The sequence below is a fragment of the Canis lupus genome, chromosome 20 (assembly GCF_011100685.1).
Source record: "Canis lupus familiaris isolate Mischka breed German Shepherd chromosome 20, alternate assembly UU_Cfam_GSD_1.0, whole genome shotgun sequence".
NCBI classification, from domain to species: Eukaryota; Metazoa; Chordata; class Mammalia; order Carnivora; family Canidae; genus Canis; species Canis lupus.
In genome coordinates, this window is record NC_049241.1 from 32,105,785 (window position 1) to 32,119,528 (window position 13,744).

Consider the following 13,744-nt stretch of genomic DNA (forward strand, 5'->3'; position numbering starts at 1 on the left):
GAGGACAGCCCAGTGAATCTGTTTATTTCACCTGCTCACTGTATACTGACCTGACCTCCACATCACCTTTGAAGGTGGTCCAATGAAGTAGATTCAGCCTGCTCTTAGCCACTAACCTACTGAAAATGTTAAAGCCTTGTCCCTTACAGATTTTCTCTAAAGAAATGTACATCTGCTACCCTTTTTATAGGCAAGTCATATAATGATAGTCTTAAGAAATGAATACATTATGATGAATATGATTTTATTTGTACCATTAATGTCTTTATTTGTACCATTAAGGTCTTTTTGTTTGTTGCTTTTGTACTGTAGGCTTTAGAGTTTCAAATCAACAAATCTTAGATATCTCTTGGTTACTGTTCCTGTGAAGATAAATATAGCAGGATTCAAGATCAGGGTAAAATTACCATGTCCATGGTTTGGTTCTGCTGAACACAGATTTTTATTAAGATTTTCACCATTGACATAATGCAGCAAAAACAGTAAATTTGAAGGAAAATAGACTAAGTTGAGAAAATGCAACTTTTCCCTGCTGTCATTTTAAAGAAGAAAGTAAACATGCTTTTAATGATACTCATTATAAGTATTTGTTACAATTTGTCTGGATCGCAGTTATAAAAATCTATCTCAATGTTACATAAAAGATTGAAATTTATTTTTAAAGATTTTATTTATTTACTCATGAGAGACAGAGAGAAAAGGGCAGAGATATAGGCAGAGAGAGAAGCAGGCTCCATGCAGGGAGCTCGACGTGAGACTCGATTCCGGGACTCCAGGATCATACCCTGAGCCAAAGGCAGACGCTCAACCGCTGAGCCACCCAGGCATCCCAAAAGATTAAAATCTTTTCACTATGTTGTACGCCTGAAACTTATGTAACATTGTGTACCAACTATGTCTCAAAAAAATTTTTAAAGTTTAAAATTTTTTTAAGTTTTGATTAATATGTGTCCTAGTGGTAGTATACAGTATTTTTAACTGAAACAAATAATGATGCACAAAAGATTTTTGAATCAAAACATTCTCTCCTACAATTTAACATACAGATCTTTTTCACCACTCACATTAGCAAGTATTTCTGTGGATTTTATTACTGGAAAAGTCTACTCAGTTTAGTCTATGAATTGTCCTATTTCAGTCTGTAGAATGGAAAGGAAAAGCCTCTTAACTTTTCATGGTTGCCTCTCCTCCATGATTTGTAATCCAAACAATGCCCAAATTTTTATTTAAAAAAAATTGTTAAATATTCTGTTCTCCTGCAGTTGAAAGAAGATATTAGTAACTCAAACCCGTTTAAATTTGGAAGATTTCCTCCCCACCTGGAATGTCAAATTAATGAGACTGTGCTATAAAGAATTTGCTGCAAGATAGGTGATAATGATTTCAGACTTATAAATTTCCTGGCCAGTGTTGAAACTCAGATGGAGAGGAAGTGCAAATGAGATGCCTGTAGCTATAGGCACTGATCTATAGGTTAAATGTTTAGCAGGTCACAAGATGGTGGATAAATTGCATTCCTTGGCTTCTGCATTATTTGATAAATCTGTTTCAACACAGAAATTTTAACCTGATTACCCTGCTTTAATGTGACACTGATGGAACACTCTTCTAATTTTTGTCATCTTTCCCAAATGTCAGATGAGTGGATATTTCCTGAAAACCATGATCGTATTTCCCATTTGGCGTCCAGGAGACAGTCTCTCCTTCCAGATGATGACTCCTGCCACACTTCACACCTGTGGCTAGAAGCCAACAGGGAAAGTGAACATGGCCAACTGGCAGAGGAAACTCAGGTTGTTCTAAAGGACATTTTCACTTTTTCATCAAGACCACGGTCAGCACCTCATGGAAAAACTCAGAATATGTCCCCAGAGGGATGCCCATTTATTTTGGATCTAAAAGAGGATATCAGCATGACAAGAAGAGACACTGAATCAGAGGATGACTTTTATGGCAGTGACAGCAGCGAAGAGGTACACTGCTTGATGAGTGAAGTCGTTTTAAGCACAGTTGTTCCATTAGCTCTGATAAGCATGAAAACCAGTTGAAATGAAAGAGGGGAAATCAACTGCTATTTATAAAAGTGCAGCAGATTGCAGTGTCAGTCAACAGTTGCCTCAGGTTGTTATGGTAACTCTAAATTGCTGCCTTTTTTATTAACAGTCAGCCAATTTCATTTTTAATTATGGAAACCAGTTTTGGGGTTGTTTTTGTTTTTTTTTTTATTTTAATTTTTGTCTCACAGCATGAGAAATAACATGCACTTTAGTTAGTTTAGTTATGATGGTGAGACCAGTAAAACATTAAGAACACATTGTTCTAGCTCTCTGGGGAAATTGTGCTGCAGTGGCTAAGCCTTCTGAATTGACGGTTTTCTGGCTTCCTTACTCTCCTGCCATCTCTCCACCTTAGACCTATTAGGACTCATTATTTTCCATATGGTCCCAGAATTTCAAGAGTTGTGCCAATTAAAGTTTAGATAAAGAATCATGGATTAGTGCTAGGATTTGCCTTACCCAAGGTTTCGGTTTGTAATTATTTAGAATACAAATATATCTTATAAATTAGTAAATTCACATAAAGTTTAAAAAAGACTTGTTATAAACCAAACATAAAGTAGTTCTGAAACATTTGTTTAAAGCTTAATACATTATGATGACTCTTTTCTCCATATGAAATGAATTAATATTTGTGAAATTCCTTCAGCTTTGTTCAATGATAAGCATCCATATTTCCTGTGAAAAATAATTATCACAAAAGCAGATTACAGTCAAGTTATGTTTTCATTAAGTTATACAAATCATTTCTTTGTCAAAATTATATATAACTTTGTTATATGTTAAAATATACATAATATATTTATAAATATAGCCAGTTATATATTAGGTTATATGTATAATATATTATGTAATAATAATTAGAAAAACTGTATATGCTTACAAACATTTTTTTAAGAATTATGATTGATCAAGGATCCCCCTTTGGACTGCAGGATGTAGATTATTGCTCCTACCTTCAGAGCCAGTTGAGAATATGATGAAATTGTTCAGGCAGTAATTACGGGTTTTTGCAACTTTTAATGAGTTTCCATTGCAAAGTACATGGGGAAATCCTTTTTTTATAATATCCTTGCTTCTGAGCATGGTGAAACTACTAGTCATACCAAACATAAACCTACTGTAAATCCCTTAATGCTTGAATAGTACACATGATGCCAACATTTTAAAGGTTCTGGATATCTTTGTCCTTTTCACCCTGAATAACATTAAGATATAAAAACTAAAATAGACATTCACCCTCAGCGTCTAGTACTGCCCCCATCCCAGTTGTCAATTCTTTTACAGTATTAATTGACTAATCTGATAAATAATCTGTACTTTTTCATTAATGGGATAGCCCATTCCCCTTCCCATAAGCACAGCACCATCTTTCTTACCTAAACCAAAAGAATTCCTGTAATGGTGGAAATTTCAAGGCAGATGGGACATGTTAGTTCCTTCCCTGGAAAACTTTGAGAGAAGTTTTGTGGAAAACTGCCCTTTAAATATCATGACATGGGGAACTTAACTTCTGTCTACAAGAACAATAAGCCTTGACAGGAAGCAATAGAACTTCATGAGAAAATGAACAATACTAGTTCTGAATATTTTATTTTGTTATCATTTGATGTGCTTTCTTTTGCTACTAGCTACTGCACATCTGACATCCTTCATCATTTATTATTGCAAACATAAACTAATTACCAATTACATGAAATTGAAAATAAATGTATCATGCATCACCCAAGCTCTGAGTGGCATAGCTATTTGGTCACCCCCATGCCACAACCATCAAAATGACTAGTAGCATTTGGCTAGAGTCTATATCAGGACCATCTCATTGCTAATACCTGTCCTGACCCACCTTTAGTTGGAGCTGGCTAAGAATGGCTGCCAGATAGGAGGGCAGAAGCCTCACCATAATGTACAAGCTTGTATACTTGGTAGAGGCAATAACAAGATACAAACTATAAAATAGAAAACATGACAAACAAAATTGCTGGGTTATATTTAAACAAGTTCTATAATCTGTGGTGATCAAATTTGTTTGTTTGGGGGGTTTTTGGTAATTTCTTTTCCTTAGGATTACTTCTCCAATTGATTAAGTATGTAAGTCATTGGGAAATTGGATTAGATATTTAAAATGTTTATTTACATATAGTCTTTGAAGAAAAATCAGTTTAGTTAATTTAGGCATCCTTACTATTCGTTGTATTATTTTAGAATGTTATATCCTTTAGAGTAACGTAATTATACTTGAGGAAAACAGTGTCATGTCATAAATGATGGTGGATGAATGAGGCTAATTACATTACATACTATGTTTGAAGTTTATAACTTGTAGTTAAAAGACCTATTTGATGGTAGACCATTGAGTATTTTTAAAGGGAAATTATATATATTCAGTAGCATGTAAACTAAGTAAAATCAAATCATGTTACCATGATAGCTAGAGGAAAAGTATACATACAATAGTAAAAGCTAATTAAAATCAACTTTCGGTAATATTGATTTTGTAATTTAAGTTTCTAATCATTAATTCACATCTGCAATCTTCATCAGTGCAGAGCCTCAAAAGTATGAATTTTCTTTTTTTGCATATACTCTGGTCTTAGTCTTTGCTTTACTATATATTTTATTCCCCAGACAGCCATGTATACTAATATTCCTGATACTCAATTAATTTTGAGTTTGTAGTTCGTATTTGAAAAGCACACTATGGAAATAGATAGCTATAAAATCAAGACTACCATGTAAAATGAATTACCCTAGAAAAGCTATTAAAACAGAGTGCCTTTCCCACTATTGCAGCATCTAAAAGAAAAAAAAAAAAAAGCCTGTTTCTATTATCATCTCTATTTTGTATTTTATGCCATTATTTCCAGTGTGGCTTTGAGTATACACCTGGTTTACAACTTGAAATAGTTAGCTTTATATTAATATTTTATTACTTCCCTAATTTAATTTTTCATCTAGAAATACTGTCATTTTTTTTCCCCAAAACTCTGGCTGTGTATCACATACTAAAGTAGATACTTGCAAGGCCAGGTAATTTGTCCTGTATCACAATCTAAATTGGAACATTAAGCCAAAAAATTATCCCTAGTTGGAGATGATTTATGTGGACCAAGTACTTAGAGCATTCAAATTAGCTAGGAAGCTTCCAGGTCTTTTCCCCATCTAGCTCCAGAGAGGGCTGTGGCAGACGAATTTACCAACAACAGAGTAAAAGGACCCTTTTGGTCCTCCTCCTCAGCTTTCCCCATATTGTTGCTTTGAAGATATTTTTTTGGTCCTCAGAGTTAAACTGTTTCATGGCATTTTTTTTCTTCATAGTTTATTTTTCTGGTTTTAGTCTATAAACCACTCATCCTTGTGTAATTGATTAATGAATTTGAATTACATTCTCACATGTACATACACATAATAGAATATTTACTACTCTTGAGCCTGTTTATATTTCTGTGTAACCTTTTAAAACGTTTAAATGTTGATGTCTGTGTTGGGAAAAAAAATGGAAGGACTATTTTGAATATGTTGCCTTGCATTTTTGTTCCTGTATATTATGGATTACAACATAACATATTCTCTAAACCCACCAGGCAAATTTAATATTTACTGTGTGTGAGAAATTTTTTAAAGCCGTTCACAGCTCTAGGTCTTTATTACTCTCTTATAAAGCTCTGTTCCTCTCTGCAAAAGTCACAGGCTCCATGGTTCTTATGACTTGGCTCTTCATTGTTATAGGCAAGTAACAAAAATTATAAAACTCTTGTCTGCTTAGACTATAATTCTACCACTTTTGCTATCAGATAAACATCATACAGATAAATAGTTTTTTGTACATAGAGGTTTCCAAAAGAAATCTTTAAAATGTTATCAGCTAAAAGAGCATGAAGTCTTAACTTCTAGAAAGATATGTTATACAATTAATGGAGGCTCATCATTTTCCCCAAATATTCATGTGATGGTGTTTACCCATCCTATAGAGTCCTTCTAACTTCTGCTATTTGTCTATGAAGCATCATTGGCTTTAGGTAAAGATATTTTTAAAAATTTGTCCAACCCCTTTTAATATCAAGCCTACTGCAGGTTAGTTACTTGTTAGAAGCAGTTACGTCTTCCTTTCATTACTTTTTTATAAACTAGTCAAATGCATTATAAGATACCACTATCAATTATCTTTTCCACCCAGAGAGAACTGTATTACTTTAACAGTTTCCTATAAAATTCAAGAGGTGGAAGTAGAACTATTTCTTGGGGATGGTTGCTAGTGAAGACATTTAAGATATATTTGAGTGGCCAATCTCGTTATCATCAAAGAAGAAATGATTTTTCTCATTCCTTTATGACCAATGTCTTTAGCTATATCTATGCAAATAACTATGCTTTTTAGTTGACAGCAGAAGTATATACCTATATCATCCCTATTGTCTGCTGGTGCTCAGATCCAGCTTCAGGATGCTGCCAATGCGTGCATTTAGTCACTAAAACATTGGACAAGAGTAAAGACTCCTGCTGACTCAGTCTCAATTACAGATTTCAAAACTGTTATCAAAAGTATGTTTGGAATATTTGCAGACATGTGTTTTTACAGAACTTTTAAAAATGTTATACAAGACTTCATTTCACAGTGGACTGAATTAAAAAAAATCAATTGAAATATAAATAAATATGATCATCTGCTTTTACAAAGGCTAAAACAGAGCTCTACCCTGACTCGCTCAACATTAAAGTTGTGATACAAAGAGCTTGGGTCCCATCTGCTCCAAGTAGGTGGCCCTCAAGAGTCATTAAAATTATCTTTTTAAAATTATAGCTCAGCAAGAGCAATCCATTTTGTGCATCCAGAAATTATTGTCCAAATGCCCATCTGCATGTCCTTTTAAGAAACGTAGTTCAACAGAGGAAGTCCTGGCTCCTTGGGGAAATCATTCTCATCTTCAGCGTACATATGCTGTGCTACAGTTAATCAGGCAAACTCTATTGATGTTTCCAGCACTGGGGCGTGATTGAATATTTAACAAACAAATGCCTCTGAGCCCAGAAGACAAATGGTTCAAGAGATTTGGGACATTTAAAAAAAATATATTAAGTTAAATCAAAAGCATTTTGCATTTGTTCTTCTGAGAAACAGATGAACAGACTATCAGAATGTGAAAATGGCATGACAATTTCTTTACCACTCTGACAAATTATATTCAATTGCTGTACAGGTTTTCAGTAGCTAAATGATAAACCAAAAGGGAAAACGTTGTTTTTCAATCAGGTCGTAGTAAGCTAAGTTTTAATGCACATAACAAATGCATGTTATATAAGAAAAAAATTAAGCCAAGAGCTTATTAAGCCCAAAGGTGTTGTATGTGTGAAATCAGTAACCATCATCTATACGTATATCACCTATTTTAGTAAGTCAAAAGTGTTGCCTAAGAAAGGAATAGAGGGATCCCTGGGGGGCTCGGCATTTAGCGCCTGCCTTTGGCCCAGGGCGTGATCCTGGAGTCCTGGGATCAAGTCCTGCGTCAGGCTTCCAGCATGGAGCCTGCTTCTCCCTCCTCCAGTGTCTCTGCCTCTCTCTCTCTCTCTCTCTCTCTCTCTCTCTCTCTCTCAAATAAATAAATAAATAAATATTTTTTAAAATAAGAAAGGAATAAAGTTTTGCCATTGTACCACTCTTAGAAAATATAATACTAGTTTTACTCTCTATTTTTTTCCCTTGGAAAAAGAAGCCAACTCAACTCCAGTCAAAATACTGGTCTCGTGTATCTCTTGCCTTTCTCATTTATCATAATTCCCCTTTCAGAATCTGGGATAAACCAGAATTGGTTCTAGGGCAACCAAAATAAGCAAGCCTTTTATACTCTGTCCAGATTCTCCAGTTATTTATCTTTTCCATATATTTAAAATAGCGCAGAAACGTGTTAGTGCAGAAATGCAGTACAACCAAGAGAATGCTCACAGGGAACACAGCTAAATCTGTCCTCCTCGGCCCATCTCCAAACCAGGGTGTATCTTAGGAAAAATGTGAGATGAATGTCCATATACATCTCATGAATATTTTTGTGTGTATAATTACTGCTCATGCCAAGCAAAAAGAAATAATTTTACACCTGAGTAAACTACTACAAGGAAAAAAAGGCTGTCCTCTGACCCCCTCTCCCAGAAGTGCAAAAAATAATTTGATTTTTAAGGTTTTTTTAAAATGATGTAGCAAACATCTGGCTTTATAGGCACCCCTCCAATATTACATCTAAAACTTTTGAAATGCTATTTGCTGCCTTCTCCCATATGAAATTGTGACCTTTGTAGGTATCTATGTCTCTCTGCTTTATACTTTTTTTTGCCTTTGAGACTTTGTGCCTCTCAAGGGCAATGCCTGTGTCCTTCTTACTTGTGTGTCTTCTATAGTGCCTACAAAATGCCTTACACATAGCAGGAGCTTAGTAAATATTTACTGAACTAATTTTTATTGCAAAAGTTAATTTCTGCCTATGTGATATACAAAATGGAATCCCAGAGTGATCAAAGGTTTTGGCCCAAAGGTTCATAATTATATCTTTCTTGCTTTTAACGAATCTATTTTTAGGGCCTGTCTGTTTTAAATACACAACATATGTTTAGTTTTTATTAATGAAAATATGATGGAAGTGAATGAGTAGAGAGTCTTTTGGTCACAGAAAACCCACTGCCCAGTATATACAACAATTATAGAAAATTAAACTAGAGTTTTTTTTGAAAGCTGGAGAAAAGATATTACTATCTAACAGCCAGACTGAATTAACAAGAAATATATCCTACTTCCCACCAGTACCTTCTTAGAACTAGGGTCTGAGGGATGTTTGCTATATTCTCTGTTTACTTTCTCTAGACAAGGCTAAACTTTTATTCTCCTTTTGTCTCTATGAAACAAAAGTTGCAAGAGTCACCACTCCATTCCTTAGTAATTTAGGACACTAGGCATTTTTCGAGTCCCTGGCATTCTTTCCAGTTTTCTACCTGAAGGCGGGGTTCTTCAAACATGTGAACAGCCTAAGGGGTCTCAGAGTGGCAATGAAGGATGAGCTCATTGAGCAAGTGGCGTACAGCGGAAAGGTGTGTCCAGTGCCTGCAGCTGAGGCTGTACGATACGGTTTCAAGGATGAAAATATCCCAACTTTCTTATTTTTTTCACGTGGGACATAAAGTAAGGGCCCATGGATCGATATTCAGTCACTATCTTTTCTTTACCTGGGGCTCTGGAAAGTAAATTTCTCCATATAAAGAAATATATGAATGAGAAGATCAAGCCAGCATAGACAAAGCAAGTTTAGGCCCAGGACAAATACCAAGAAGAAGATCCTTAGACACCCTGCAATTCTCATTCCTTATTCAGACAGGCAAGCTGTTTCTTAGATGTTCTGAGACCCGAGTGTTCTAGGACCTTCCTTGAGAGTACAGTTACCTGCTAATCCCAACTACTTTCCACAAGGGAAAATCATTTTATGACAGGATTAGGGATTGCCAACTACATTTTAGAGATTTCCAGAGTCTTAAGTATAGCATACTCTGCCTTCTACAGAACTCTCCTATCGGCCCAGCCTATCCATCCCCACTACCAGTGTCTCAACCAGTCACCCCAGCACTTTTAATCATGACAGCTCAACAGTCTCCTGATTGGCCTCCCTCTCTGCTATCTCCACAGACGCTGCAGACACCACATGAACTCACACCCATGCCTTCTATCATGTGACATCTCTGATTCTCCTGAGTCACATCACTCAAGGACCCTTCAAAGGCCCTGGATGACAGAGATTCAGTTCTGGGCACCCATTATATCCTCAGCACCCACAGCGCCTATGGCAATAACCCTAGATAGGATTAGGAAGAAAGGAAGATTGGCAGAACAATGACAGACACACAGGCGGATAGATCCCTTCTCATTAAAAGGCATAATAAATTCTTCTGGCCTGTATGCAATCTAGAGCAGGCTTTCTTGCCTTTACATATGCTTCACTTATGCTAAAACGGCAGTCTCACCTCAGATAGTAATCTGTGTGTTGAGTGTGATGATGACCAAACACTCAGGAAGAAACTGAAAAGTTCAATCAGTCACTCAAATATTTTGTTTAAAAATACCAAAATTGAGACACCTGGGTGGCTCAGCACTTGAGCGTCTGCCTTCACCTCAGGGCATGATCCCTTTCCAGGGATCAAGTCCCACATCGGGCTCCCTACAAGGAGCCTGCTTCTCCCTCTAGGTCTCTGCCCGTCTCTGTGTGTCTCTCATGAATGAATAAATAATATCTTAAAAAAAATAAAAATACCAAATTCGGGGGGAACACCTGGGTGACCCAGTTTGTTAGGCATCCAACTCTTGATTTTTGGCTCAGGTCATGAGTGTCTTGAGATCCAGCCCCATCAGGCTTCCTGCTGAGCATGAAGTCAGCTTGAGATTCTCTCTTTCCCTATTCCTCTGCACCTCCACCTTGATCCTGAATGCATTCTTTCTCTCTCGCTCACTCTAAAAAAATTTTTAATTAAAAATAAAAAACCAAATTTGGGGAATAACTAGATATTTGGTTCTCTGTGGCTACAAATGGAAGGATAGGAAATAGCTTTCTGAAACTGAATGTAAGATATATATTCTCAGGCATCAAATAATGTCTCTAAAATACAATCTGCTTTTTGGGGAACCTGGGTGGCTCAGTTGGTTAAGCATTGAACTCTTGATTTTGGCTCAGGTCATGATCTTAAGATTATGAGATGGAGCTCTGGGTCAGGTTCCATGCTCAGTGGGAGTCCTCTTGTCCCTCTCCTTCTCCCCTGCCCCTCCACTGGCTTGCATGCATGCTCTCTCTTTCTCAAAAATAAATAAATAAAATCTTTAAATCTATATAGATATATATACTCTGCTTTTATGATTTTTTTTCTGTCCTGAGTTTATCATTTTAATATCCATTTATTTATTATATATTTAAATAAGACAAGTTGGAAAAATCTACCCTGGCAAGAATAAGCAGTGATCACATTAGTTTGTTTTTTAAATTTCTTATTTTATAGCAGAAAAATCCACCTACTAAAAAAGTACTGTATTTCTCATTTTCATTATTTACTTTCACAGCCATTGATTTTATGTTTGTACTTCCTCCTTTCTCAGATTTAAAAATTAAAACTTTTGCTTTCCTAGGGATAATCTCAGAACTATGTACTTGAAAAATTCATGTAGCTTTCCAAATAATTATATTTCATGATGCTCATGTTTTATGGAAAAAAATACTTTCTATAATTGAAATTTTCATGTAAGAAAAGTATTTCACAAAACATGTCTACTATCTATTGCTCTTCAACAATAAAACTTCCCTACAATAATTTAAGACAAAAATACTTTGATAGGCCCACTTCTTTTTAAGGTAGCATTTCCCGGCTTAAATAAGCTAAACATTATAAGTTCTAGCTCTTTCTCTTCTCACAGAGTCAGCTCATTGGGAATTCAAAGTCTACAAATCTTAGATAACTTCCTATAGATCTCTTCTTCCACATGCTTTTTTGAAAGGACTATATTTTTAGTGACCTCTTCTTAAATGGTTCTTTTGTAACTCAATGGTAAGAAAAAAAATATATGCCTTACCAAGACCAGATACCATAGTAGGGCACCTTAGCAAACGGTTTATATACCTACTTACGTTGCTGGTTTTAGTTGCTCATATTTTTATTGCAGAATAAAATAGTATATATATATATTTTTTTTTGCTTTTTATTCAGAGAATACATGAACTTATTAAGAACTGTTATCAGTAGTTTATTCACCACAGATTTTGACTCAACATGGTTTCACTTTGTTCCCCTATGTAGGATAACAACAGTATCCAGGGCTCCCCGAGTCCAGCAGCTAGTCCTTCAGGGTTAACTCAGTTAACGTTAGAGAGCACGTTGGGGAAGGCTGCAAGGCGAACAGATAAAGGACCTCTAAAAAGTGCCTACGCAGAAGCAGGAACATCAGAAAGCCAGAATTCCTTGGCAAAGCAGATAGATAGAAAAGACTTTCAAAGGAGCATGGTGCCTACGCCATGCCTTTCTCCCCCTGGAAGAAGTGAATCCTCTCAGAAAATTCCAGATCCTCTTATCAAAGCAAAGGACCGGCCAACCCATCAAGTACCAGCTTCAATAAATAAAACCTTGCTCAAGGAGATCTCAGGGGAAAAGTTGAGACTGATTCCTGAAGTATCTGTAAGTGGTATCCCTCTGGTTTGCATAGGCGGACAGTACGTCCTGCTGTGTTCTGTTCTGTTCCACTTCGCACGCATTTTCAGCAGGACCTATTTTTCATCATTTAGGTGATCAGTAATGTATTTGCCTTCCTATTCAGATGTGTTTTAGCTCAGTAGCAGCAGCTGTTAAAGAGTATATTGCACATCCCAGTGATAATAGAATGCCTCATGTTTTTAATGAGAAAGATAATTATCATAATAGTTTTTTTTTTTATTTCCCGGTTACTTCTCATAATTCTAGTTATCACTGCCTGCAAATTATAAATGAAGATCTTATTTCTGAGCCAAAGGCTTGCCAGTGAAATTGACAGATTTTCAATAACAATCTACATTAGGAGCCGTAAAAACATCATTATTCTATTCACTTTCTGGTCTCTTTGCAGCAGTTTCCTAAATAATAAATGGCATGAGTGAAGGTTAACAGTAAAGTAGTGTCATTGAGTAAATCCCTAGGCTAGTTTGGTGGCTATATTCATGTTCATCAGATTGATTTTCTTCCTTCCTGTGTTGGTATGTTTCTTCCTTAAGTCCCTCCATACCTATACTTAAACACCAGAGAACAAATGAAGCCATGCAGAACAAATGAACTTATATTCATCCATTTCTTTAAAACATTGAAAGCTTTCTTTATTTGTCATGTCCTAAGTATTTTCTATGTGTTACAGTGTAAAGCTTTGGTTCAATTATGTTCTAAGCAATTCAGGGTGGATTTTTCCCTTGCACAAGTCACAGACATATGCATCATCATTAACAAACTAGAATTAGCTGATATGTCTTAAATATTTGCCATGTGCCAGTCACTCAGCCAAGCCTTTTTCTGTGGAACATTTCATTTAATCCTCACAGGGACCCTGAGAGGTAGACACCTTGATCCTCGTTTTTCAGATGAGGAGACTGAGGTTCAGAGTGGTTATGCACAGTGTTCAAGGACAACAGCTGGCTAGTTGAAGAGTTAGAACTTGAATGGAGATTGTCTGAGTCGAGACCTGCTACCTGGATCCACCACTCTGAGCTCCATAAACATGTACCAGCTCTTATGGGAATGGTGACCCCTCCACAAGAAAGACCCAGATACAACTGGAATGTGTGTTCCCCTTATTTCTCATGTTCGTATGCATGTGTGTATGCATGCATGAATCATCTAACATCATGAAAATGGATTTGTTTTATGGTGATTTAGGATGAAAGTGGTCAGTAATATTTTTGCATGTTATCCTTTTTTTTGGAAATATTTCTAAAACAGATGTTCTACCTAATACCTATCTGTAATTTTTTCTTTGGTGTGCTAATAAGTGGAATGCAGGTAATAAATGAACCTTAGAGATCTATTCTACAACACTGCTTTATATGACTGCAGCCAAAACTGGGCTGCCAAAAACAGAGCCAAAGCAAGTCTCTAAGAAGCCTTCCACTCCATTCCCCCCACCCCTGCCCCTGCTAATTTTTTTTGCCACCACC

The 13,744-nt window shown here is 36.1% G+C and overlaps 1 protein-coding gene across 18 annotated transcripts in view; it reads left to right on the plus strand.

The window, feature by feature from the left end:
• CFAP20DC (CFAP20 domain containing) overlaps positions 1 to 13,744 on the plus strand; it is a 243,572-nt gene that overhangs the window by 150,835 nt on the left and 78,993 nt on the right. For 15 of the 18 annotated variants that reach the window (XR_005374855.1, XR_005374854.1, XM_038565983.1 and 12 more), the window contains 2 exons: positions 1,639 to 1,973; positions 11,871 to 12,245. Coding sequence is in view for 16 of the 18 variants with exons in the window: in XM_038565983.1 (XP_038421911.1) it covers positions 1,639 to 1,973; positions 11,871 to 12,245 (710 nt within the window). In the remaining 2 variants the exon portion in view is untranslated. The remainder of the gene's footprint in view (positions 1 to 1,638; positions 1,974 to 11,870; positions 12,246 to 13,744) is intronic. The other 3 variants (XM_038565985.1, XM_038565993.1, XM_038565984.1) reach the window with 1 other exon arrangement.